A 27,858-nucleotide genomic window follows, 5' to 3' on the forward strand; every position below is an offset into this window, starting at 1 on the left:
GTGCCTCCCAGTCTACAGAACAAAGTGTCTGTTCACTGAATCGGTGGCGGCATAAGCATATAAATTGGTCTTAGGTCACTGAAGGAGGGTCCTTGTGACCTCCTTGATTTCAGCTTGTATTGCCATGTGAGCAGTTAGCACATCTTTTCTCAGTCCCCACCCAGCTAGACCTGAAAGGTTTGCCAGGCTTTCACAGCTAAAATGAATGAACAAAGGTCATTTCTGGTAGCCCTGTTGTTCTCTGCAGTGCCACCTAGCAATGCTGTTCTCCCCAAAGCCTCTTTAATTAACCACTCCCTGGTATTAAATTGTCAGTAGCTTCCCTAGAGTAAGGAAGCATGCTCTGGTGGCTTGTCAAGACACAAAGCTAAACCTCTTGGAGATTTAAACTGGGATTTGTTTAAGGAGGTAATGAGATTACCATCTTGAGCTTCAGTGCAGGGCATTAGGAAGCTGGAAGAACCATGCTTAAGTGGATGCTGTGATCAGCTCTGGTGGCTGAAACGGTCACACTGGAGATAGTCATACGGGTGCACTGCCTTCAGGGCCCCTTGGCGCATCTCTGCATGGTCAAAACGGTGGCATCTTCTTTTTAATTCATGGACTGTGTTTCTGATGAATTGTTGTTGTTTAGTCACTAAGTCGTGTCTGACTGTGACCCCATGGGCTGTAGCTCATCAGTCTCCTCTGTCCATGGAATTCTCCAGGCAAGAATACTGGAGTGTGTTGCCATTTCCTTCTCCAGGGGATCTTCCCAGCCCAGGGATCAAGTCCATGGCTCCTGCCTTGCAGGTGGATTCTTTACCGCTGAGCCACTGGCAAAGCCATTTCTGATGAGTAGAGTGGTGTAACTAAAGGTGAAGACCACAGGGAAGATCTGTAATTGCCACCCCAGGTGGTGCAGTGGTAAAAAATGTTTCCTACCAAGACAGGAGACTCGGGTTTGATCCCTGCATCAGGAAGATCCTCTGGGGGAGGAAATGGCAACCCACTGCAGTATTCTCACCTGGAAAAGTCCATGGACAGAGGAGCCTGGTAGGCTACAGTCCATAGGGTCCCAAAGAATAGGACACAACTGAACATGCACACACACACACCCGCTACCCCCCACCCCAACACACACGCGCACACACACACACACACACAGTCAGCCTGAGAATATTGCAATGGAATGGGAAACAAGTTTCTTCTGCCTTTCATTTCTCCTCCTTAAGACCTGTTGCAGGAAAGCAGGGCTGGACTTCAGGGGTGAGGGCTAGAAGATGAGTTTGATGGGCACTGTGGTGACATTGCTCTCTGTTCTGACTTCTTGTAAGAAGGTGGAATGGAGAGAGAGATTCCAGGACCTTGGAAAAGAGATTGCACCTCACTGGGCCTCTCAGCAACTCGTGGAAGAGACTCAAGGAAAAGTTTGTTTTAGCCTCAGGGGTTTGACATTTTGGGTCCCCTCATGTCTGGCTCCCGGAGAAGGCAGTGGCACCCCACTCCAGTACTCTTGCCTGGAAAATCCCGTGGGTGGAGGAGCCTGGTGGACTGTAGTCCATGGGGTCACTAAGAGTCAGACACGACTGAAGCGACTTAGCAGCAGCAGCAGCATGTCTGGCTCCAACTTGGCCCCACTTCCTCCTGGCCCAGATCCAGGCTAAGAATACATTTACTGGTGCCACCACAGTGGTGCCCTGCAAGGCCTTTTTTTCCCCTCCCAAATTTTAACTTTAAAAAAAAGACATAACTTTCATGTCAGTATACCTGTTTGTTCTGATTTCATGTGGTTGTCTGTGCCATGGGTTGCAAATCAGAGAATATCTGCCTGCCTGACCTAAATACACAAGTGCTGTTGCCAGAGCTTACTTCTTTATGGAAGAATGCCTGGTTACCTTTAAAATGGAAGTCATTAAAGAGAGGAGTACATGATGAAATTTCATTATATGTGTAACATTTCTAGACCCATGTCCGTTGGGTTCAGTCCCAGTTGACTGATAACTGGAAACTTGAGAAGCTGTATTTAAAATGTGAAAATCACCCGTGGCACTCATGTTATAAATTGTCCAGAAATAATTTCATTAGCAAGCGATGTTTCCAAGTCCCTCCTGGGAACGGGGACGTCAGCCGAGTCATTACCGTGCATTGGCCCCAGTTGGCAGCCTGAGCTCCCTGGCAGTTATGAGCAAAGACAGCTCATTCAGACTCTTGACTCTCACTTTCAAATTGTGGTTCAGTATTTAAGAGCGTTCAAGAGCATTAGTTTCGATTCAGCTAGAACTTTGGTTTTGAACTTGACCCATGAGAATTCCAGGGGCCCCTCCTTGAAAACATTGTCTCTAGTCCCCCTGCTCTGGGCTCTCCAGGCGATGGCCTAGGAGTCTGTATTTTTAACAAGTGCCTTGGATGTTTTTTATGATGAGGCAAATTCAAGAAATACTGTTGTTGATGGCAGTCAAGGTTTTCGTTGTTGTTTAGGTTTTTTAAATATTTATTTTTCTTTATCTATCTGGCTGCACCAGATCATAGTTGCAGCACCCTGCATCTTTGATATTTGCATGCAGGATATTTAGTTGCAGCATGTGGGGTCTAGCTCCCCAACCAGGGATGGAATCCAGGCCCCCTGCTGTGGGAGAGGAGAGTCCCAGCCCCTGAACCACTAGGAAAGTCCCTACACGGTCAGTTTTTAAAACTAATTGAAACATTTGACTTCAAAATTTAGTTGCATAAAATACTAAAATGGGAGTTGCTTTCAGGAAATACAGTTGTAAGAAAATCATAGAGGTCCAGTTCAAATTGCACATGCAAAGTAGACCCTGATTGGGTTTCACATCATTTCTAACCTGGGGTTGGGCACAGAGAATATAAACAGAGTCTCACTCTGATGGATCTCAGGCACTCTTGACTTTGTGGGTCTCTTGCTCCATTAAAAAAAAAAAAATGCATTTTACGACTGTTGCTATAAAGTTGGATGTTTTGTTATGTATGATAGCATTTTCTTTGACCTGAAGATTCATGTTTTCTTCTGTTTTTTTGTGATTACTTAAAATATGGTAGGCATGTAACCTGTGGTGCCTAATGGTTAACTGGAGTGCCTGTATGGCAGAGGTGGCGAAATCCAGAAGTTAGTTCTGGTGACTGTTGTGGTAATACTTCTACTTGCCTTGGGAGTTCTGAAAGGATTATTCTCTGAAAGGACTCTTCTCACTATTCTGTTCCCCTTTTGCATATGAGAATATGATCGGCCCTTTGGTTCTTCCCACCTGTCTGGGAGAGAGGGAGAAAATGGATGAGCATCTGAGGCTTGTCAGAAGAAGAAAAGCTATTGTCACACAGCGATGTGGGCCCTTTGCCATGGTGATCCATTCCCACAAACATACCTGTGCTTTCTTAGGTGTGTTCTTAATTCCAAGTTTAACACTCAGGGTGTCAAGGGTGTGCCTTGCCAATAGTGGGGGAAATCGGGTCTCTTCCTGCCTGAAAGAGCCCTGGTGATGTCAAGCATCTAACTAGCTAAACAGCTCTGCTCTTAAGTGTCAGGCTTTCCCTGTCATTCCTTTTCTTTTTTTTTAATTTTTTTTTTTAATGTGGACCATTTTTAAAGTCTTTATTGATTTTGTTACACTGTTGCTGCTGTTGTTTATGCTTTGGTTTTTTGACTGCAAGTTATGTGGGATTTTAGCTCCCCAACCAGGGATGGAACCTGCACGCCCTGTGTTGGAATGTGAAGTCTCAGCCACTGGACAGCCAAGGAAGTCCCTCTTTTTTTCTTTTTTTTTAACCTTTTAAATTGAAATATAGTTGCTGTACAATATTATGTAAGTTAAAGGTGTACAAATAGTGATTCCCAAATTTTAAAGGTTATAGTCTATTTATAGTTATTACAAAATATGGGTCATATTCCATGTGCTGTACTGCATATCCTTGCAACTTACTATAGCTAATGGTTTGTGCCTCTCAGTCTCCTACCGCTTTCTTGCCCCTGTCTCCCCGCTGGTAACCGCTAGTTTGTGCTCTATATCTGTGAGTCTGTTTCTGTTTTGCTATATTTACTAGTTTGTTTTATTTTTTAGATTCCGCATATAAGGGATAGCATACAGTATTTGTCTTTCTCTGGTTTAGTTATTTCACTAAGCATAATACCTTCCAAGTCCATCCACGTTGTTGCAAAGAGCAACATTTGATTCTTTTATTTTGACTGAGTACTATTCCATTGTGTGTGTGTGTATGCATGTGTGTGTATATATACATATATGTGTGTGTGTGTGTGTGTGTTTATGTATCACATCCTCTTTGTAGTGCCATCTTAGATTTTGGTAACAGGCTTGACATGAGCAGAATATTGCTTGAGAAAGCAATTGTTGAGATGAGGAATCCAAATTGTTGAGATGAGGAAATGCAGGCACGCTTTTTCATGAGCAAGACCAGAGATCTGCTCTCTGTTCATTGAAGTGAAATTAAAACTTTTTTTTTTTTTGCTTTTGCATCATTACAAAGAAGTTTTTATTGAGACTTTTAAAATAACTCTGCTTATGATGATTAAACATATTGATTGTAAAAACTGAAAAACATCCTATCAGCAAAGCCAGAAGAATAAAACCATAAGCCCACTATAATGGGCTTCCCACATGGTGCTAGTGGTAAAGAACCTGCCTGCCAATGCAGGTAGGCATAAGAGATGTGGATTCAGTCCCTGGGTCAGGAAGATCCCCTGGAGGAGGGCACAGCAACTCACTCCAGTATTCGAACAGAGGAGCCTGGTGGGCTATGGTCCATAGGGTTGCAGAGTTGCAAAGGACTGAAGTGACTTAGCACACACTATCCATAATGCCTGTTAACATTTTGGCCTGAAGTTTCTAGTCTTCTTTTCTGGGAACAAGTAACTGTTTAATTTTTACACAAAACTGTAATCATACAAAATGTACCACTTAATCACCCGTACTTTTCACCTAATAATATATAATGAACATTCTCCTCATGTCACTAATTGCTATCTTATAAAATTACTTTGATGGTGATATATTGTTCCTTTGTGTTAATGGATAATCATCTATAACCAACCTTTTATTTTTGGACATGAAATTTATTTCCTCAGTAGTAGTAGTTGTAAAACTTAATGATTTTTAAGATAAATTTTTGAATGCATGTGTAATTATTTCTATAGGGTAAAGTGGAACCAGTGTATCAAAGGGCATAGGAATCTGGTGCTTTTTAGTATAAATTTCCAAATAGCCCAGAGGAAGGATTGCAACCGTTTATATTCCCATTCCTACTCTGGAAATGCTTGTGTTCTGATACCTTTGTGCTGTGCTGTGCTAAGTCGCTCAGTCATGTCTGACTCTTTGCAACCCCATGGACTGTAGCTTGCCAGGTTCCTCTGTCCATGGGGATTCTCTAGGCAAGAATACTGGAGTGGGTTGCAATGTGACTAAAATTTCAAGAAATCTGGTATGCATTAATTTAAAAGAAACCATGACTTAAGTTTCTTTGCATAGAGTATTTAATGTTTAGCAGACTGCTCTGTGTACAATAATTATGGGTTTCTTCACAATGTTATGGAAACCCTTTTATTAAATTTTACATTTACCATTTTCTTCAAGGTCCTTAAATAGTTCTTAGGTTTTCAACTCTTACATTTTATGCTGTTAAAGCTATGCTTTTGGAGGACTTTGTATATGTGTAATTGGGATGATGAAATGTAAGAATTGGTAAAGCGTCTGTCTACAATGCAGGAGACCTGGGTTTGATCCCTGGGCCGGGAAGAATCCCTGGAGAAGAAAATGGCAACCCACTCCAGTACTCTTGCCTAGAAAATCTCACAGATGGAGGAGCCTGGTATCCATGGGGTCGCAAAGAGTCAGACACGACTGAGCAACTTCACTTTCACTTAGTTGGGTTAGTCTACTTCATCTTACAGATTTGTAAATGGCTCAAGAAAAAATCTTGCCTACAATCATTGTCTGTGATTGACAACTCAACCCAGACCAGCCTAGCGAAATGGGGAACATGTGGGCTCATGAAACTGAAAATAGTTTCTGTTACCTGCTGTGATCAATCTTGGGTAATCCGTTGATCTTTCCAAACCTCAATTTTGTTATCTGTAAACAAAGTGTTGAATTTGACCAAAGATCCCTTCCACCTCTTGAAGTTCAATGCTTCCGTGAATACATTAGCAGAGAATTTCATTATGCTATCAATCAAATTTAGACACGGTGAGGGGGGTGGCTAGCACTGAGGAAATTTTTAAAGAAATACAGTTTGTATTAAACTGTTTGTATTATACAGTTTGGATCTAAATTAAAGTTGTTATTGGTGGTGTTTTTAACTTGCAGAAGTCCTTAGGCAACTTGAACATAATCGGTATTCACATAGTATAAAAATATCTTCCAAAGTACTTGAAAAGTCTCTTTTCTGTTGATTACACAGTCCTCAAACATCTTTCCCACCTATTTATTAGTTTGCTTGACAATCTGTTAACAAAGAGTGGGGAAAGAAACTCAGTCCTTTTGCTCCCTATTCACAATTATTACAACAAATTTCAACTTGGTGAACCTAGGGAAAACTATGAAACTGTCCTGACAGCAGCAGGTTGTTGAGTCAGATCAGGGGGACTATCTTGAATACTGAGCACCTACTTTACATACGTCACGAAATAACCACGGTAGGAAACCTCCCTCACCAGAAACACCTTAAAGCTCTGTCGGTTGTTCAAAAGCAGGTGGATTTTCTCATGCCAGGCTCCCTTAGTTAGCTCTTTATTATTGTTTGTTTGACTGGTAGGAAACCTCTCTCTCTGTTTGATTTTGGATTCTTCTCAGTCTTTACTCATTTATACTGTTAGAAACTCACTGTGTAACCCTTGCAATTTACTGCAGGAAACATAAGTACCCGCTCAGAGACTATTCTAGTGTTCTGAGAAGGTCTTTAAGAAATAGGCTTTGTCTTAAAGCCATTGACCACCAATAAAATTTTAAAAATATTTTCACCACGCCGTGTAGAATATAGCTTCATTTCAGGGTTTTCGCTTCTATCAGATGACCAATTCAGGTTTGTGCTTGGAGAAGTTTTCAGGCAAATAAGTGCAACAGAGCCAACATACCTTTTTATTAACACTCAGCAACCACATGTTTATCAACAATATGGACAGTCCCTAGATCTGGTTCTACAAGAACGAGGGAGGGTTCCAGGGGAAAAACCAGCCAAAGATTTTCATGGAAAGTTATAATAGTCAGGACGGGGAAGATCATCCTGCAGTGGGGATAAGCCGCTTCAGTCATGTCCTACTTTTTGTGACTCTGTGGATTGTAGCCTCCAGGCTCCTATGTCCATGGGATTCTCCAGGCAAGAATACTGGAGTGGGTTACCGTTTCATCATCCTGCAGTAACAACCCCCAAATCTCAGTACCTTTAAACAACAAAGGTTTATTTCTCCTTCACACTGTAAGTCCATTGACAGTGACCGGGGCTCCAGTCTGCCTCATCTTCATTCTACATCCGGGCTGATGGAACAAACATTATCTTGAATTCTGCTGGTTATGGTAACAGGAAAGGAGTTCTGCAGGCTCTGGCACTCGCCCTAAGTGTTCTCGCCTGAAAGTAACACACACCATTTCCATTCCCAACTCACTAGCCAGATTAGGCACGTTGCCCAGCTCCATTAGAAAGCAGCCGGGACCTGCAGTGTGACCCCGTGGGCCGGGGGGGAAGGGGACCAGCAGCACTGGTGACCACCACAAGGTGCTGTTCTGATTCCCAGGTATTTGGCTCACTCTCCTTCCTCCACGGGAAATACTCATCTCCTCCCCAAAGGAGAGAACCCCACGGTCCCACCCAGTCAAAGAACCTAGATGATGCACAGTTGGCACTAGATTAGGGGGTGAAGCAAAGTCATTTCAACATCAACTCTAGGTGTGGGACCTCTTGATCTAGAGGCTTCGGAACTAAAAAAAAAAAAAAAGCATCTGGGTTTAAAAGGGAGGAGTAAAGAGTGAGTGCAGACATTCTGAATCTAGAAGGAGCATCACTTCTGGCAAACACAGAAGAAATTCTTTTTTAAAAAAATAAATTTATTTATTTTAATTGGAGGTTAATTACTTTACAATATTGTATCGGTTTTGCCATACGTCAGCATGAATCTGCCACAGGTATACACGTGTTCCCCATCCTGAACCCCCCTCCCTCCTTCCTCCCTGTACCAGTGGTTCAGCTGAATTTATCAAAGCATCTGCATACCCTGGATTAAAGAAAACATGAGTCATGGATGGTGACTGCATTCGGATTTCTTTTTTCCCTTTCTCTCTGTCTCCAACCACAGCTTGTATATGGGAACTATCGTTTAGGTAGCCCTTGATATCAGGAAGATAAATAAAACTGAACATTTAAAATATGATAGTATCCTATAAAAGCATTAACATGTGAATAGAAGGGCATTTAATTTTTTATGAAGGTAAGGAATGAATATAGTAAGTGAAAGCAATTTCTACTGCCGTTTAAACTATAGTTTTCCGATCCTTACTCCCTTTTACCTTAACCCAAGCTGCTGAGATGACATTTAACTGAATTTTCAAAACTCTACACTTTCCCCCACTGTTTTGCTGAGTTGCTAACAAAAGCTTTGAAATGGAGGAGGTGACGCAGGAAAAAGAAACTGGAATTATAAATAATTTATAAAATGCTTAGCTGTCCCTAGACACATTTTAAAAAGGGAGACCTCTTTTCAGTTGCCTGTACTTAAATTGACAACAGCTAACCATATAAAGGCCACAGGAGCTTTTCTGGGTGACATACAACTTGTTCTGTCCTTTCTGCACTAAGATGTCTTATTTTCCATTATCACTGAATTCTTATTTTACTTCTTCATGTACTAAAAGTCCTAAGTATAGAGTTTTCTCATGCTTTTCTCAGACTTCTAGCCTCTGCCTATACAATCTACTTCTCCCATCATCCTCCGACAATATAAGCAACCTGAAGGGGTGGCCTTCCCTACCTTACTGTGGCTCATATAATCATAAGCACTTGGGGTCTGCCCTCCATCTGCCTGCCCACTCTCCCTCGTTCCTCCTTCCTCTTTTCCTTTCTCCCTTCCTTTTTTTTTTCAAACCAGATGGAGTTAAATTATTTACACTGCTAAGTATCTCATTTTTGTCATTCATGGAAGATTGGGGGTATCTTATTCATTCTTTCTAATGTCTGCCTAATATCCCATGGTTTGGAAAGTCATACTTTATTGAAGTTTCTCTGTTAAAGGGCATGGATGTTGTTTCCAATTTGTTTTGGTCTTTGCTTTTTTGTTTTTCTTACATTTGGCCGCTGTAAGGGGTGCAGTGGGCTTCCCAGGTAGCTCAGTGTTAAAGAATCTGCCTGCAGTGCAGGAGACATGCGTTTGATCTCCGGGTCCGGAAGATCTCCTGGAGAAGGAAATGGCAATCCACTCCAGTATTCTTGCCTGCAGAATCCCATGGACAGAGGAGCCTTGCTAGCTTCAGTCCATGGGGTCACGAAAGAGTTGGACACGACTTGGTGACTAGTCAACAAGAAGGGGTGCAGTAAACTTCCTTATACCCATCCTCAAATGCTGGTCCTTTAAAAAATATGGTCCAAGAGAGGAATCAACTGCATTCTAAAATGTATGTGTGCTTTCAATAGATGTTGGCAGAGTCTGTCAAAAATGGTTATCCTAGCAGTGTTCCAGAATACACTTCCCCCATCCTATTCAGTGGTAGGTGTCTTTCCTACTTGGACGAGAATGGATTATACCTGCAACCTCGATTGCATAACCGGGCACCTGTTGACATACAGTATATTTCAGTGGGGTTTAAAACTAGGGCTCTGGTTGGCCTATTTGATTGTGGGTGGTTGTGATTTTTGTGTATGTGTTTCTTAAAAAAAAAAAATCCTTGGGAAGTTTATGGGAGGGAGGGATGTGGAGGCCATTCTTACACAGTCCACTCCTTTCACAGATAAGGAAATTGCGATCCAGAGAGGTGAAGGGAGTGCATGTGAGCTAGTTACTGGCTGCTGCTTCTAGGAAGCAGTTGTTCAGAATCCTAAATTGGGACTTTGCCTATTACACTGTGGGTTGGGCTTCCCAGGTGGAGCTAGTGGTAAAGAACCCTCGTGCCAGTGCAGGTAGGCGTAAGAGACATGGGTTCAGTTCCTGGGTCGGGAAGATCTCCTGGCGGAGGGTATGGCAACCCACTCCAGTATTCTTGCCTGGAGAATCCCATGGACAGAGGAGCTGCCGTCCATGGGATCGCAAAGAGTTGGACACGGCTGAAGTGGCTGAGCACCCGCGCATGCACACTGTGGGCCCTGCTGACAATGATCTTTAGAGAACGGACCAAGAAACATCATCTGTGAGCTAGGGATGAACGGTTCCCAGGTTTCTGTTCTCTCCTGCTAGGATAGGCAAGCTTCCCAGTCTACGCTGAGCTGCGTGGGATTTGCTTTGCAAACTTCTGCAAAGATAAGAGGACATTTGTTAACAGTCTTGTTACCAGAATTTGCTTCTCTTAATACGTTTTTGGAAAAAAAAAAAAATTATTTATATAGCTGCACCAGGTCTTAGTTGTGGCATGAGGGATCTTTGATCTTCATTGAGGCACACAGGATCTTTAGTTATGGCATATGAGAACACTTGGCTGCAGCATGTGGGATCTAGTTCCCTGAACTGGGATTGAACCCAGGCCCCCGGCATTGGGAGCACAGTCGTAGCCACTGAACCAACCAGGGAAGTCCCTGCTGTTCTTAATCTTTTAGGGAGTTTGGGAGTTATCATTAGAGTTACCGCTTACCAAGTGTGGAGTAGCTGGCTTGGATCAGAACTAAAATGGCAACAGGGAAGCACCGGAGAGAAGATTCCAGGCAGGAATGGCTTCCTCCTCCCTTCCCAGTGTACCGAGGGAGAGGGCTACATAGTGGGGCTGCCTAGAAGGAAGACTTCCTCTAAGTCCTAGTTCTGTTTCTGGCAATGTAATCTCATGTGTAATGTGCACAATGTGACCAGGGCTCAAATGGCTGTTCTCTAGGGCTGAATAAACTAAGCGTTTTGAAAGAAGCCACTTTAACTTCTTGAGTCTTTAAACTCAGTTTTGGTGTTTTTTTAGTTTAGATCTGAGTATAGTTGATTTAGAATGTAAATCAACTCAGTTTTACTGTAAGGTTCTGATTTAGCCCATACAGGCTACTGAGGAAGATGAAAAGAGGTCTCCAAATTTCAGATTCCCATTTGGGTTTGCCCTGGGTTTACTACAAAGCATTCGACAGTCCAGTATTAATTTTCCAGGTTGCCTCTAAATAAAGTCAGCCTGTTCAGGGAGCTCAGCCCATTCCTCACAATAACAATAAAAATAATTACTGTGGAAATTCATTTTGTCATAGGTAAGCCTCTCCAGCATTTATTAAATATAAATATATATTTATATATAAAAATATTACACAAAACATGCCTCTGTGTTGTATACCTGGTCAGGAGCTGTGCTTATTTGTAGGCTTGACCATCAGTGGTCATGGTTCTTGTGGTTTAGCAGTTTGCAAGCCTGCAGACTGGAACGTCTGGGGAACTTACAAAAATACTCATGCCTAGGTCCTCCCCAAGAATTAAATCAGAATCGATGGAGGGAGACACAGGGCTGAGGTGAGGACTTCTGGGTGGGCAACTGGAGATGGAGAGAGAATCTCTTCTTTAGTAAAGAAAGGAATTGAGTTGTAATTCGATCTGTTCTTTTGAGAAGCCTGTTGCCATTGGAATCATCATGTCTGCCCCTCAGCTCTTATAACCCACTGTCTCTCCTTTCTCCTTCCTATTTATTCTGTTGAGTGAAGCAGTGGAGTCACATTGTATAAAAGTCAGCTCCTGAAGGCAAAAATTGTATACCGTGATATACCGTGAAAATTATCATCCATGAGTGCTCTGGGAAGAGAGCAGTGAGGCTTAGGGGTCAACATACCATCTCTTGGTACATACAGACGGCATAGCAGCATTTCCTCTGGTGTCAGATCATTGTTTCTTTCGCTGAAATTCTGATAAAATAGCTTTTGGGAGCCAGAGTGTATGCAAAATATGTATCTTTAAGTATTGAAGTTGCACTCCATTTGGTGACATTCTGGAGCCCTGAGAAGCAAGCAGCAATTGACTGCCTTAGCGAATCCTATTCTTATCTCATAGTCAATTCTGAGGCCAACTCTGGAGTGGGAGGAAAGCAGAATCATGGGCACCATTTTAAAGCATGTGTTCCACCTCGCCTGTCTCTCCTTTTAGGCACCTACAGTAGAATTCCGGCAAATTGAATGGTGAATGCGCATTCCCAAGCAACGCCACTGCATTTCAGCCTTGACTGTGTCTCGAATGTACAGAATTCATGGCCACTCTTTCTGTCCCCTAGCGTTCCCGTGGTTCGGCATGGATATCGGCGGGACGCTGGTTAAACTGGTCTACTTTGAACCGAAGGATATTACAGCTGAAGAAGAGCAGGAGGAGGTGGAGAACCTAAAGAGCATCCGGAAGTATTTGACTTCTAACACGGCTTATGGGAAAACCGGGATCCGAGACGTCCACCTGGAACTGAAAAACTTGACCATGTGCGGGCGGAAGGGGAACCTGCACTTCATCCGCTTCCCCAGCTGCGCGATGCACAAGTTCATCCAGATGGGCAGCGAGAAGAACTTCTCCAGCCTGCACACCACGCTCTGTGCCACGGGAGGCGGGGCTTTCAAGTTCGAAGAGGATTTCAGAACGGTATGTCCGCGTTCAGTTCAGTTCAGTCGCTCAGTCGTGTCCGACTCTTTGCCACCCCCGTGAATCGCAGCACGCCTGTCCTCCCTGTCCATCACCAACTCCCGGAGTTCACTCAAACTCATGTGCACCGAGTTGGTGATGCCATCCAGCCATCTCATCCTCCGTCGTCCCCTTCTCCTCCTGCCCCCAATGCCTCCCAGCATCAGGGTCTTCCACTTTAGCCCTGTGCAAACCACAGAACCACCTCTTAGAGAAACAAAGGAAGCCTCTCCCATGCCCGTGGGCATGGTGTCTCCAATGGAAGAACTAGGCTACTGGGCTTGGCAACTTTGGACAAGTTTACCTCACCTCTCACTGCTTCAGCTTCCTCATCTATATGAGAATAAAAATAGTTCCTACTTCATAGGGCTGGTGGGGAGGATAATATGTACCTGGCACTTAACAATGCTCAGTAAATATTAGCTGCCCTCTTTCTTCAGTTTTGTTTCAGTTATGTCCGCACAGTGTGCTAAAGACAAGGTGAAGTATTTTAGTTTTCCACAGACTCTTGAGTCTTGTGAAAAACATAATTATTGTGCCAGTTTCATAGATATATAGACTGAGGCCTGCAGGAAAGACTTTGTATACATCTTACTAAAAATGATTACATATTTCTGCCCATTTGCTCTGTGTCTTTTCTGTTTTATGAATGCCCTTTAAAAGTTTTGCTCATAAACAAAAAGTGAAATCTTTGATATTACTTACAGGTAAATTCCTTTATAAATAAGATATAGGCAGTATGGTTCTACATAATAAGAATAATACCTTATCCTGGGGGTATCCTTGGCAGTCCAGTGGTTTAGACTCTGTGATTCTAGTCCAGAGGGTGTGGAGTCAATCCCTGGACAGGGAACTAGGATCCCATATGCCACATGGTGCAGCCAAATAAATAAATAATACCTTATCCTGATGGGCAGCATATTCTGCCTCTGTGTTGCTTATTTAGATTTGACAGAGTTGGCTAAATGGAAGATATGCATGAGTGACGTAGAGTCCTAACTTCCTCTTTATTAAGCAATCTCTAACACCTATGTGTTCCAATTTCCCCATTTCTTTAGTCAAGGTAATCTCTTTATTGGCTAGGTTCATCTGACAGGGAATATAATGAGAAGAAAGAAAAATAATAGAGATAATAGAGAAATGTAAATGAACAGAAGTGTTTGAACTTAAAAGAAGGAAGGGTTGAAAGATTCTGGGATTAGTCTTGCCAGAAATTTTATCATTAATGAATAAATTAATAAATCAATGCCTTATTCATTGTATTTAATAAAGCTCTAATGCAGATTTATTTGTACAAGCAAAAAGAGCATCATTTATCTCATTGATAAGTAGTTTCTACAAGAGCTAGCAATAGAGCCCTGGAACATTCCCTTCAATCAGATTGATTATATTCAGGTGTTGACTTTTCCTTTTGTGTCCATGTTCCCTACCCAGCAGCAGAATTTGATGCTGCCACTTACTGAAATGATCCATGGAATCTTTTCTCCACCAAGTTCAGTTCAGTTCAGTTGCTCAGTCGTGTCTGACTCTTTGCGAACCCATGGACCACAGCACACCAGGCCTCCCAATCCATCACCAACTCCTGGAGTTTACCCAGACTCATGTCCATTGACTCGGTAATGCCATCCAACCATCTCACCCTCTGTCGTCATCCCTTTCTCCTCCTGCCTTCAATCTCTCACAGCATCAGGGTCTTTTCAAATGAGTCAGCTCTTCACATCAGGTGGCCAAAGTACTGGAGTTTCAGCCTCATCATCAGTCCTTCCAATAACACCCAGGACTGATCTCCTTTAGGATGGAGTGATTGGATTTCCTTGCAGTCCAAGGGATTCTCAAGAGTCTTCTCCAACACCACAATCCAAAAGCATCAACTCTTTGCCACTCAGCCTTCTTTATAGTCCAACTCTCACATCCATACATGACTACTGAAAAAACCATAGCCTCGACAAGATGGACCTTTGTTGGCAAAGTAATGTCTCCACTTTTTAATATGCTGTCTAGCTTGGTCATAACTTTTTTCCCAAGGAGTAAGTGTCTTTTAATTTCATGGCTGCAGTCACCATCTGCAGTGATTTTTTGGAGCCCAAAAAAATAAAGTCAGCCACTGTTTCCACTGTTTCTCCATTTATTTGCCATGAAGTGATGGGACCGGATGCCATGATCTTCGTTTTCTGAATGTTGAGCTTTAAGCCAACTTTTTCACTCTCCTCTTTGGGGCCTAATAATTGGAGAGTTTTGAAACTGAGAAGGTTGAGATCTAGGAGCATGAAAATTAAGTGCAGATTCATAAATGAAAAAGCACTGATCCTGCATTCTAATGCTATTTCTGCATTTAACTAGCTGGGTGCCTTTGGATAAATCATGTCCCTCCTGTGAGACTCAGTTTCCTCATCTTCAGAAGGCAGCAGAAGGTGGCTACAAGGATAAGGAAACTAAAGCTAAAGGGCCATGAAGAGGCATTCATAGTGCCCCCTTAGGGGAGAGCTGAGAGTTAGCTCACTTTTGATTCAGCAGATGCTGACCCACTGCTACTGCTGTGAGCTCCCCGGATCCCTCAAGGTTGCCTGTGTCCCGGTCTTCTAGGGAGCCCGAAGTGAACCAAGGTGACCTAGAGCATGTAAGCAAGCTCCGTCAAAGGCTCTATCCCTCCTCTGGGGTAATGCCCCGGGAGAAAGTTACTCAATTTCTGTTGGTCATGAGCAAGTGTGTTTCTCAAGGTTCTGACTGGAGAAAGGTCATGTCTTATTTAACCAAAAAAAACAAGCCTCTGTCCAGGAGAAATATCAGTAACCTCAGATATGCAGATGACACCACCCTTATGGCAGAAAGTGAAGAACTAAAGAGCCTCTTGATGAATGTGAAAGAGGAGAGTGAAAAAGTTGGCTTAAAGCTCAACATTCAGCAAACTAAGATATGGTATCTGGTCCCATCACTTCATGGGAAATAGATGGGGAAACAGTGGCTGACTTTATTTTTGGGGGCTCCAAAATCACTACAGATGGCGAATGCAGCAATGAAATTAAAAGACGCTTACTCCTTGGAAGAAAAATTATGACCAACCTAGACAGCGTATTAAAAAGCAGAGACATTACTTTGCCAACAAAGGTCTGTCTAGTCAAGGCTGTGGTTTTTCCAGTAGTCATGTATGGATGTGAGAGTTGGACTATAAAGAAGGCTGAGCAGCAAAGAATTGATGCTTCTGAACTGTGGTATTGGAGAAAACTCTTGAGAATCCCTTGGACTGCAAGGAAATCCAACCACTCCATCCTAAAGGAGATCAGTCCTGGGTGTTCATTGGAAGGACTGATGTTGAGGCTGAAACTCCAATACTTTGGCCACCTGGTGCAAAGAGCTGACTCATTGTAAAAGACCCTGATGCTGGGAAAGATTGAGGGCAGGAGGAGAAGGGGACGACAGAAGATGAGGTGGTTAGGTGGCATCATCGGCTCGATGGACATGGGTTTGTGTGGACTCTGGGAGTTGGTGATGGACAGGGAGGCCAGGCGTCCTGCAGTTCATGGGGTTGCAAAGAGTCGGACATAACTGAGCAACTGAACTGAACTGAACTGTTCCTTCAGGCTGCTGGAGCCTAATAAACAGATTGGTGCAGGGAGCAAGTCTGGAGTACTTGCCAACAGTCCAGCCATCTATAAAAGAAAGTATCAATATACTTTGGAGTTTCAGCCTCAACATCAGTCCTTCCAATGAACACCCAGGACTGATCTCCCTTTTTTCTCACTCACAAAACATATTTGAAATTCAACTCTTTCGGGTCTCTCTTAGCTCTCCTGTGTAAGGAGCAAAGAGCCCCTAGTGTGATCTGTAGTTCAGAGTCAACCATTTTATATGCAGATTGTTCTTGCGCTTAGTAAGATAACCTTTTCTGCCATTTCCAGTATGACTTATAGAGCCAGTGTCAGCAAAAGCACCTTGGAAAGTGTGGGGTATCATACAGATGTATTTTTATTCATTTTGTGAAAAACAACTTAGTGACTTATTTCTCAAGGGCAGGAGAGTGATATAATGGGGTAGGTCCATAGCATACTCCCATAGAGAGCAGGCATGAAACCTCCTGGGATTTTTTTTTTCAGATTTATGAACATACATATGTATGTATGAATGCATTTATTTATTTATTTATTTATTTATTCAGCTATTTATTTAGTTACTTTGAAGGTTTATTGTATTGAAGTCCAGTTGATTTCCTAGTTGAATCTAATCGAATCCACCTGCAATACAGGAGACCCTGGTTCAGTTCCTGGGTTGGGAAGATCCCCTGGAGAAGGGATAGGCTACCTACTCCAGTATTGGGCCTCCCTTCCGGCTCAGCTGGTAAAGAATCCGCCTGCAATGCGGGAGACCTGGGTTCAATCCCTGGGTTGGGAAGATCCCCTGGAGAAGGGAAAGGTTACCCACTCAGTATTCTGGCCTGGAGAATTCCATAGACTATATACAGTCCATGGGGTCGCCAAGAGTCAGACATGAGTGAGTGACTTTCACTGGTTGATTTACAATTGTGTGTTAATTTCTGCTGTACAGCAGAAAGGTTCTCCGTATAGATACACATATACACCTTCTTTTTCATATTCTTTTCCAGTATGTTTTGTCAGAGGATACTGACAATAGCTCCCTGTGTTATACCTGCTTGTTTAGCCTCAGTTCAGTTCAGTTCAGTCGCTCAGTCGTGTCCGATTCTTTGCGACCCCATGAATCGCAGCACGCCAGGCCTTTTATATATAATAATTTTTGCTGTTTAGTTATTTTTGACAGAGGGAAGCACATAAGGAGAACCTCTTCCAATTGTATCCTCAATATGTCTTGTGTTTATAATCCTTTTTTTTTTTTTTTTTTCTAATTTCAGCATACAGGGACTCACTGAATTCCTTTGAAAAATTAGAGCCTTCAGTTTGGAAATGGGTTTCCAAATGTATCTCAGCTTAAGAAGACTGAATTATTTTACCTCTTGTATAAGTGGTATAACTCATGTCTAACTCACCTTTCCAAGGCATTTTCACACAGCCATCTCATCGGGTTCTTGAAAAGAGCCCTGCAAGTTAACTAGGGCAGCTGGTGCTGGGGAGAGTTTGTGATTTTACTGAAGGCCTGTTGTCACTGTACTGTGGTGTGAGCATGCATTCATAGCAGCTCTTCAGCTCCAACATCTGTGTGGTCGCAGGACCAGCAGCATCTGGATCACTTGGGATATTGTTAGACAGGCAATCAGAAACTCTGGGAGTGGGGGCCCAGCAATCTGATTTAACAAAGCCTCCAGGTGTTCTGATGGTACCTAAAGTTTGAGAATCCGCATTGCACCCATGCTTGCTTGGGTGACTCTGGGAATGGGTAAAACGGAATTAGTTTATCATAGTAATAACTTGAAAAAAAGTTTTTTTGGTTTTTTTTTTTACTTTATTTCTTCCCTTATCCCCATTATTTGCAGAGTTTGAGTCTTAGGGCTAATTTTGATTTCTTGTTTTTAAGTTTGGGGAATAGTTTAAACTTCATGATTTAAGAACTGGCAGAACTCACACTTTCTTTTCTTCTTGGCTGCACTATGCGGCATGTGGGATCATAGTTCCCCATCAGGGACTGAGCCTGGTGCCCACTGCAGTGGAAGTGAAGGGTTTAACCGTTGGACTGCCAGGAAGTCCTGCAAATCATATTTTCTGAAAGTGCTAAGGAGAGTTACACGCAGTGGTGTGCTGGAGTCAGCTCCTGTTGGCTCATGAGAACCCACTGTGTCTTCCCAACTTTGTGCTTAGTGACATTGTGTTGGCAGCTTGAAGCTGGCCATGGTGGGAGTGATGATACAACTGAAACTGGTAGATGCTATAAACCAGGGCTTTTGCTCCCAGAGAGCTAATTGTTAAACATTTACCAACACACCTTGGTGACAAGGTTATGTTCACTTTAGCTGAAGCTTCATCTGCATATTCGCTGCATCTGATATTTCAGATCTACCATCATCTAAGACCCATTATAGAGATCACCATTAAGAATACGTATAAAATTCATAGGAATTTACTGCCTATTAGTGGGAAGTCAGATGTAGCTCACAGCTGTTATGGTGCCCTTCTACGTATAGATAGATATTTAATTTAAACTAGCTTCCAGCATTTAAAAATTGGAAGTTTCACGTAAAAGTCTAGATTTCTGACTCTTGAGAAATCTGATCATTTGGCAACGTTGAGCCCCCATTATCACGTGGGCTGCAGTGAATTTTAAACACGTGTGCATTGCCTTGTGTGCCACGATCCCCATCCTTCCATCACTTGAACAGAAGTCAAGTCCCTTGTTTAGTCAAGGGACTTTACTCCGTTACTGGCTCCTGCAGCATTTGTTTTTGTTTAACCCCAGTATAAAGAAGACTAAGTCCCAAAAAAGGAGCGTTTCTCTGTAGCTGTGATCTGAACATGCTGTCCAAGTAATGATTTGACTCATGGCTTACACTTGGGAGCCTGTCCTATTTCCTGGATGAGAAAGACCTTCGAGGGAGGTCTCCATAGGTCTCAATGAAAGTGACTAATATTTCTGTTTCTCAGTAGGGGGTGCCTGACCTCAGGCTTCAGAAATATCCATCGCACTGATGAACCTATTTGCAGGGCAGGAATAGTGAGGAAGACGTAGAGAATGGACTTGTGGGGAGGAAGGAGAGGGTGGCACCAACTGGGAGAGCAGCACTGACGTAAATACACTGCCACACACAGAAGAGCCAGCTAGTGGCAGGCAGCTCCGCAGTGCAGGAGCTCAGCTCAGTGCTCTGTGCCGACCTCGAGGGGTGGGAGGGATGGAGGAAGGAGGCTGAAGAGGAAGGGAATGCAATATAGTTGATTCACGTTGTTGTACAGCAGAAACCAACACAACATTGTAAAGCAATTATACTCCAATGAAAACATAAATAAAAACAAATACCCATCCCTCAGTAAAGTGCTATAGAAGAGATGTCTGTTTGCAGATAGCACATTATTTGAAAGTGATTTTGAGGGGAAAGTTGAGATCTTTCCTTTCAGAGCAAAGTCGCATGCTTTATATGCCTTAACAGGTTTTTCTTTTTCCTGAGCAGTTTCAGGACATCTCCTGGACACACTTTGTTCACGTTTGTGGTGTTAGTTCTGGGCATGGCTTTCAATATTGTTGATGGACCTCTGATTAATTTTTAAGCAGGTTAACCTATGGCCCCAAGACTGGCTGATGAAATCGCTACTTTTCAATGTGGAGTGATTTAAGAGGGGACAACTTTCCCTGTTCTATTTAAGAAATGTTTATTAAGCCATTATAACGGACAGGCCTTTGAGCATGGTGCACAGGGGCACCCAGTGAACCAAAAAGCAAGCCAGAACATGACCCTTGCTGTGAGTGCGATGGAAGATGTGGATAGAGCTGAGGAGTCTGGGAGGAAGAGAAGACAGGGTTTACACAGCTATGTATCACTATAGCGTTTCAATCTCCAGATGGTCTTCAGTTCAGTTCAGTTCAGTTCAGTCGCTCAGTCGTGTCCGACTCTTTGCGACCCCATGAATCGCAGCATGCCAGGCCTCCCTGTTCATCACCATCTCCTGGAGTTCACTCAGACTCATGTCCATCGAGTCCGTGATGCCATCCAGCCATCTCATCCTCGGTCATCCCCTTCTCCTCCTGCCCTCAATCCCTCCCAGCATCACTTCTTTCCAGTGAGTCAACTCTTCTCATGAGGTGGCCAAAGTACTGGAGTTTCAGCTTTAGCATCATTTCTTCCAAAGAAACCCCAGGGTTGATCTCCTTCAGAATGGACTGGTTGGATCTCCTTGCAGTCCAAGGGACTCTCAAGAGTCTTCTCCAACACCACAGTTCAAAAGCATCAATTCTTCGGCGCTCAGCCAGATGGTCTTACACCTCTAGTATTACCCCCGAACACATGAATCATGATATGCATCTCACCCAGAATTTCACTTGGTGGAAAATGAAATGTTCAGGATCATTTGATAAATTTGCTTTTTATCATCATGTGTTATTTAGAATGCTTTTTCCTGTATATAAAGAAAACGTCCACCATCTTGCTAGCAACCTATTCTAATTCTGCTCTGCAGATAAAGCTTCAGTAGATTTTGTTGTCTGGAACAGTGAGATGACAAAAAGTCCAAAATTTCCTTCTAGCTATTAACTTTCAGAATGAAGATGATGCTTTGTGGGCAATATATCTAAGTATAGTACTTGTGTAGGTGGTTTCCAGATCCCAGAAGCAGGACTCATTATGAATGAAGACAGGAGAAGAACAGCAAGCCATTTGCTAGTTGTGCCACTTAGGGAAAGTTACTTCAGGTCTATGAGCCTCAAACATAGCATTAGGATAATGATACCTCTTCATAGGATTTTTGTGAGAACTAAATGATCTAGTATAAGGGTTGGGCATATAGTAAACAATAAATACTAGTTATTGTTTTCTTAAAGGGATTTTTAAACATTTAAATTAGACCCTATAAATTATCTTCCATTGTTGATTCAGTTTCATGTTGGTGAATATTAGATTGTTTTCTTTTTTTCTGGACCAGCGGTAATATCACTCTTGAGGACCATGAATAAACTTTTGAGGATGCAAAGTACCCATTGCCAGCTAAGGCTAGCCCTCAGTTAACTCATTCCCCTTGTCTTTTTCCCCCCAGTACCTAGGAGAAAAGGAGGTTTTTTTCCTCAGGAGCATGAAAGGACACTCTGGGACTACCTAAGCTATTAGTAAAAGAGTCACTATTTTTCAGGTCCTTTGTGCTTGCCAAGCCATGTGTAAGCATTTTGTTTTATTTTATTTTTTAAGATATTTATTTGTTTGGCTGCTCTGGGCCTTAGTTGCAGCACATGGGACCTTTATTTATGGCATTTGAACTCTTAGTTCCCTGACCAGGGATCAAACCTGGGCCCCCATGCACAGAGAGGGCAGAGTGTTAGCCACTGGACCACCAGAGACGTCCCAGCATTTTATATGTTATTATCATGTAGCCTTCACAACACTATGCTGTGGGTATCATCCCCATTTTACAGAGGAGGAAACTGAGGCTTGAGAAGTTAAGGAACTAGCCCCACATCCCTCAATTAGCTAAGTGTTAGAGCTAGCATTGAAAGTCAGGCCCCTCTAACTCCAAAGCCTGGCGCCTAGGAAAAGGAGAGCTGGGCTATTTGGGCTCAAAGGAGATTGTCCCCAGCCCAGGCTCACGTGCCTCCCTCAAGACTGTGTATCTTTTCAAGGAAGTGTAGAAGTCTTTCTGCTTCCAGAACATTCTCACTCTCTTCACCCCATGGTATGCTGGGTTAGTTTCCTGTGGCTGCTATAACAAATCACCACCCTTCTAGCGGCTTAAAGCCACAGAAATGTATTCAGTCACAGTTCTGGAGGCCAGAAAGACAAAATCAGGGTGTTGCTAGGACCACACTTGCTTCAGAGACTCTTGGGCAGAACCCATGTTTTGCCTCTTCTGGCGTCTGGTGGCTGCTGGCATTCCTGGCCTGTCAGGCAGCCCTGCAGTCTCTGCCTTCTGTCTTCATGTGGCCTTCTCCCCTGCGTCCATCCAGTCTTCCCTGTGTCTTATCAGGAAGTTGTCCATGGACTTAGGGCTACCCGGATAACCCAGGATGCTCTCGTCATCTCAGGATCCTTAATTTAATTACATATGCAAAGACCTTGTTTCCAAATAAGGTTACAGTCGCAGGTTCTGAAAACTAAGATATGGGCATATCTTAGGGGCAAGCATTTAACCCACCCCACATGCTAGTGGCTGGTTTTCCACTGGAATGACTGAGTCTCCACAAGATTTCCCAATGCGGTGCTAGAAGAATGTTTCCATGCCTTTCACGTTCATGACGCATTAAGACCAAAGAAAAGCCCCCAGGACATCCCCTGAGGTGGTGACAGTCTCCCTCCCACGGGCTTGTTCTCTTTCAGATTGCTGACCTGCAGCTCCACAAACTGGATGAACTGGACTGTCTGATTCAGGGCCTGCTTTACGTCGACTCCATTGGCTTCAACGGCAAGCCGGAATGTTACTACTTTGAAAATCCCACAAATCCCGAATTGTGTCAGAAAAAGCCGTACTGCCTGGATAACCCGTACCCTATGTTGCTGGTGAACATGGGCTCAGGTGTCAGCATCCTAGCCGTGTACTCCAAGGACAACTATAAAAGAGTTACAGGGACCAGGTAAATGCGGTTTCCACTAGGAGAACCTGTCTGTGCTTATTAAACCCCGGCCTCTTCCTTAAAGACCAGTTTCTGAAAAGGTTACATATATTGAATACATTTTTAAAAGAAAGATCTTACCTCCTCAACCAATCAAAAAGGACTTATTGGATGTGTTATACAGGGTGATTGATAGAAAGGTTAATAAAACACAGCTCTTGCTCTGGTGGGAAACTGGTCAGGTGCGGGAAAAGGGTCACACAACCCAGAAGCCAGGTGGAAGGATGTTTGTGATGGTCAGAGGGCTGCAGAGAAACCCTTCCTTTGGAACTACCTTGGTGCCTAGCACAGGAAGAATTGCTTGAAATAATGTCATTCCAATCAGTGAGCCAGACTGTTTACAGTGCTTTTTACCCTCAGATAAATGCTCCCGCTGCAAACTGGAATAGTCAGCACACCTCACAGGGAATTTGGAAGTACAGTGGATAGGCTAACAGCCCTGTGACGGCAGTGGGGTGGAGTGAGTGTTTCTTTGTGTATACACACCCTATGGGCACGTGGGCTCAGCTTCCGGTTAATGGGGATTCAACACGGAGCGAAGATACAGGGTCAGAAGTCTTTGAGAGATCATAGTGTAAACAGAATTACAAGGGTTTTCTTTACTTGTAAGAGGATTAGAATGAGGTTTCTTATTGGATCACAAGAACCCATTTTTGGAGGACCAATTTAAGGAGCTAGCGCTGTGTGACATGTGCTTTGAGACATGATGTTGAAAGTGTTGTTTTTGATAGACAAAGATGTCATGTAACTCCCCTGAGCCTCAGTATCCTTGTTTGTGCCACAAAGCGAGTTGTTTCTTAATTTGTACCTGCCTCTCCAGTACTGACATTCTGTAATCCTACTCACGCATAAGGAGGCGAGCGCTGCTTTTCTCCTGTATTAACATGACTTGTCTGCATAAATCAGTGGTTCACCACTGGGGAAGGGAAGATGGAGCCCCTCAGGGGAGGGAGGTTTGACAATGTTTGAAGACATTGTTTTTTGATTTTCACAACTGGAGATTCAGTGATACTGGCATCTAGTGACCAAGGGCGTTGCTAACTATCCTACAATAGCTCCCTACAGCAAGAACGTGTCAAGTCCCAAATGTCAACAGTTGGTGGTACAAGGAAACCCTGGTACACACATCCTGACTGATCCTGCTTTGTGTGTGTGTAAACTGCCTCTGGACAACACATTCTTACTAAGAATACAGCACTAAGCTGAAGAATCACAACTAATGAGGCCCCATAGCCTCATTAGACCTGTCAGAAGTATCAGAGACAAGTAAATATTTTGGCTAGGCTGGGTTTACCTGAAGAGAGTGATCTCCTGAGAAAGGTATAATCTTCAACTACAGACTTCCTCCCAAAAGGGGCCATCGAATTGGTACAGCTAGTCCCAAGGTAACAACAAGCTAACCGTTGTCCACAATTAGAGATATTTATAGTTTTGTTGATTAACACTAAACAAAGTCACGATTTATATCACAGGTACATGCTCTCAACCTTGGAGGTTCCAAGGATCTGGTTGTCTTTGAATAATGAGCCAAACTGTGATGTTGGTATCTGGTATATGTGCAGTAATGCCTATAAATTCCAGTGACTGGTAAATGCTGGTTAATGACCAGTGCTTTGCAATCAGCGAATACTGTTTGGATGTCCAAGCTTTCTGACAAGCTCCCTTTAGCCAGTAGTTTTGGAAAGGTATTGCAGGAGACTGAAGGTTATGAGAGAGCCCTTTCCAAGGCTGCCACAGGCTGGGGAGGGGAACGAAATATCAAGTCTCTGGACCCCAGGTCTTCTTTGTCCAACCAGTGATTCTGCCAAAGGTTTTTTGTTTTATTTTTGATCCAAGTTACAAAACCACTTATCTATAAACTATAGGCATACCTCAGAGAAATTGCAGGATCAGTTCCAGACTGCTGCAATAAAGCCAGTATCACAATAAAGTGGATCACATAAATCTTTTGGTTTCCCAGTGCATTGAAAAGTTGTGTTTACACTATATTGCAGTCTATTAATTAATTGCACAATGATATTATGTTTAAAAATACATATATATACCTTGATTAAAAAATTTTATTCCTAAAAAATGCTAACCATAATCTGAGCCTTCAGCAAGTCATAATCCTTTTATAATAGTAATTCCAGAGATCACAGATGTATAATTTTACTGCATCCTAGATGCGTAGCAACATTTCATTTCTGTTGACACAACTCCAATTATAGCAGTCAATGGAAAAAAAAAAAGCAGAACTTAACAGCTTATGTTGTTAGAATGTGTGATCTATGAAAAGAGGAAAGTAGAGACTTTTCAAGCTTCAGTGAAATGACCAGTGCAGCTTATTGCATCCTTTTGGAATCTATTTTAAGGGCATGAGCATTCATGTAATTGGATTCTCTTAGTTTCTTCCTGAAATTCCTCACTACAGGTTTGTTGGGTTTTTTAAAAAAAGAATGATGTTTTGGTCTCTGATTTGCTGAGGATTTTGCTATGTGTCTGCTGAAACAAACATGCATCTGATGATGAGCGAGAGAATCACTAGACTGGATAACGGGGGGCAGGTTGAGGATGTTAATAAAGTGCTCTTCTGCGACTGTACATTCTTCCCTCCCACCTGCAGTGTCCCAGCTGTGCCAACGCATGCTTGCTTTCCCCATTCAGCACCGATTCTTTGTCAGTCACCTGTCATTTTCCAGTCATACAAAACCCTCGTCCCTTTTCACTCATACCAACACATCAGATGATGAGTTGCCTTCTTTCTAAGTCAGCCAGTGCCTTTAAGTGCTTATATGTTTGGAGTCAGTTGCTGAACACCTTGAGGAATACAAATACCTGATTTCAGAGACAGGATATTAGTGTGGATGAAAGGTAGAAACTAGAAATGGGAGCTAAGCTTTATATATATATATATATATATATATAAACACGCGCACACACACACACATATACACACACTTACAGAGAGAAAACAAGACAAATTCACGTCACACAAGCCCAAAAGTGTTCCCATTAAACCATCTAGCTATGTGAGGCAGACTAAAAACTAACAACATCTCATGATGCACCATGTTAAATGTAAATAAGCACAAACTTTCTTAGAGGAAATCCAAAATTTCTGCTGCTACTGAGTTGTCAAGGGGGTAACGCCCGTGGAGCTCCTTTTGTCCTCATGGTACTGCACCTGCAGTTTGGATAGCTGTGACTGGTGCCTAACTACCTAATTTGCTGCGAAGACACATCATTTCAATCAAGTATGTATTTTTGTAAGAATCACTATTTAAGAAATACTACAGTTATACCTTAGATGTAAATTCTAAAGAACTGTGTGTCTATAATCTGCTACCTTTTTGGTAACAACTTTTTGACAATAAATATAGTTTACCCTAAGTTTTCTTTTTTTTTTTAGATTTAAGTTTTGAAAATAACCTCGATCTCAATTTGAATTTTCTCTTAAAAGCCAGTATCCAAACACATATGGAATCCCCAGGGCTGGCAGTACTTGGAATTTCAGAACAAACTGATACGCATTTACTCTTCTGTAAACAGAGAGTAAGGCCCATTCATGGCCATATCAGTGCTCTTCTCTGCCAGGCGCTCACTGCTGACAATTTTATTCTGAATCTGCTTTTCTTCCCCTCAAATAACTTTGATATTAATATACAATTGAGTTTCCTCTCAACTATCATGATTGGTTTCGAATTTTGTCTCAAAAGACTGTTGTAGAGGAATTCCCTGCACCCCCGCCCCCACAAAAAAAAAAAAAAAAAAGCTTTTAAAACATGGTTCAAGCACTGAGACCGTTTTAAGATCTCTGTTACTATTTTTTGACTATCGGACGGTAAGTAAAATACTAATAATCTTTTCCAAAGTTTACTAGAAAAAAAATCAAATATGAGATCCATCAGTTGTTTCCTTTTTGAAATTCCTGAGAATCTTCAATGACATTACTTCTGCTGGAGAAGCAAGGCCAGAGGAAAGATACAGCTTTGGGACTGGCTATTCCTGGCAGAGTCCCTGTTCAGTTTTGTTCTCATAGAGTCTCTCTCTCTAGATTTGAACTATGCTGCATGTATACACAGTTTCTAAATATTTGTATTTAGCTACATTTTTTTTTTAATAGCAATCATTTCTCTGGTTATTTGCCGCTTTCACACCACCCAAATTGGAGAAGGAAATGGCAACCCACTCCAGTGTCCTTTCCTGGAGAATCCCAGGGATGGCAGAGCCTGGTGGGCTGCCGTCTACGGGGTCGCACAGAGTCGGACACAACTAAAGCGACTTAGCAGCAGCAGCAGCTCATGATTTGGCCCCATTTTCTAGGTGGGACGATTGCATGAAGCACTTAGGTCAGCGGCTGGTTGAAGGTCTCACAACGGAAATCAGTGAGAGGCTTTCTCTGGGTTTTGTCCTTAAACTTCAGGGCAAGTTTTCCTTGATGTTTCTTTTAGTCTCTGCCCTCTTTTTTTTTTTTTTTTTTCCAAAACGATCTACCCTAAAAGCTCTTTTTCACCCAGCACTTTAATTCAAGTGCCCCTTAGTTTTTCTGCTGTTTTTATTCACCCGTATTAGTGATCTTGATGTAGTTGGGGACTTGGATGGGCAAAGTCTTCCAGTAAAACTTAAAAAATAAACCTTATTGTTCCTTCAGTCTTGGAGGTGGAACATTCCTAGGCCTTTGTTGCTTGCTGACTGGTTGTGAGACCTTTGAAGAAGCTCTGGAAATGGCAGCTAAAGGCGACAGCACCAATGTTGATAAGCTGGTGAAGGACATTTACGGAGGAGACTATGAACGGTTTGGCCTTCAAGGATCTGCGGTAGCATCAAGGTAGAGACTAAGTAGCTAGGAGCCCTAGTGATTAAACGCAAGGCAGTCCCTCCACCCTGGCTGCTCATTTAGTTCTTTTTTGTTGTTC

The 27,858-nt window shown here is 42.7% G+C and overlaps 1 protein-coding gene across 4 annotated transcripts in view; it reads left to right on the forward strand.

Moving 5' to 3' along the window:
* Positions 1–27,858, forward strand: part of PANK1 (pantothenate kinase 1) — a 111,580-nt gene that overhangs the window by 73,717 nt on the left and 10,005 nt on the right. For all 4 annotated transcript variants that reach the window (XM_018041475.1, XM_018041476.1, XM_018041474.1 and 1 more), the window contains 3 exons: positions 12,366–12,718; positions 22,668–22,921; positions 27,594–27,770. In XM_018041475.1, the coding sequence (XP_017896964.1) occupies positions 12,383–12,718; positions 22,668–22,921; positions 27,594–27,770 (767 nt within the window). In that variant the 5' untranslated portion in view covers positions 12,366–12,382. The remainder of the gene's footprint in view (positions 1–12,365; positions 12,719–22,667; positions 22,922–27,593; positions 27,771–27,858) is intronic.

The sequence above is a fragment of the Capra hircus genome, chromosome 26 (assembly GCF_001704415.2).
Source record: "Capra hircus breed San Clemente chromosome 26, ASM170441v1, whole genome shotgun sequence".
Classification (NCBI taxonomy): domain Eukaryota; kingdom Metazoa; phylum Chordata; class Mammalia; order Artiodactyla; family Bovidae; genus Capra; species Capra hircus.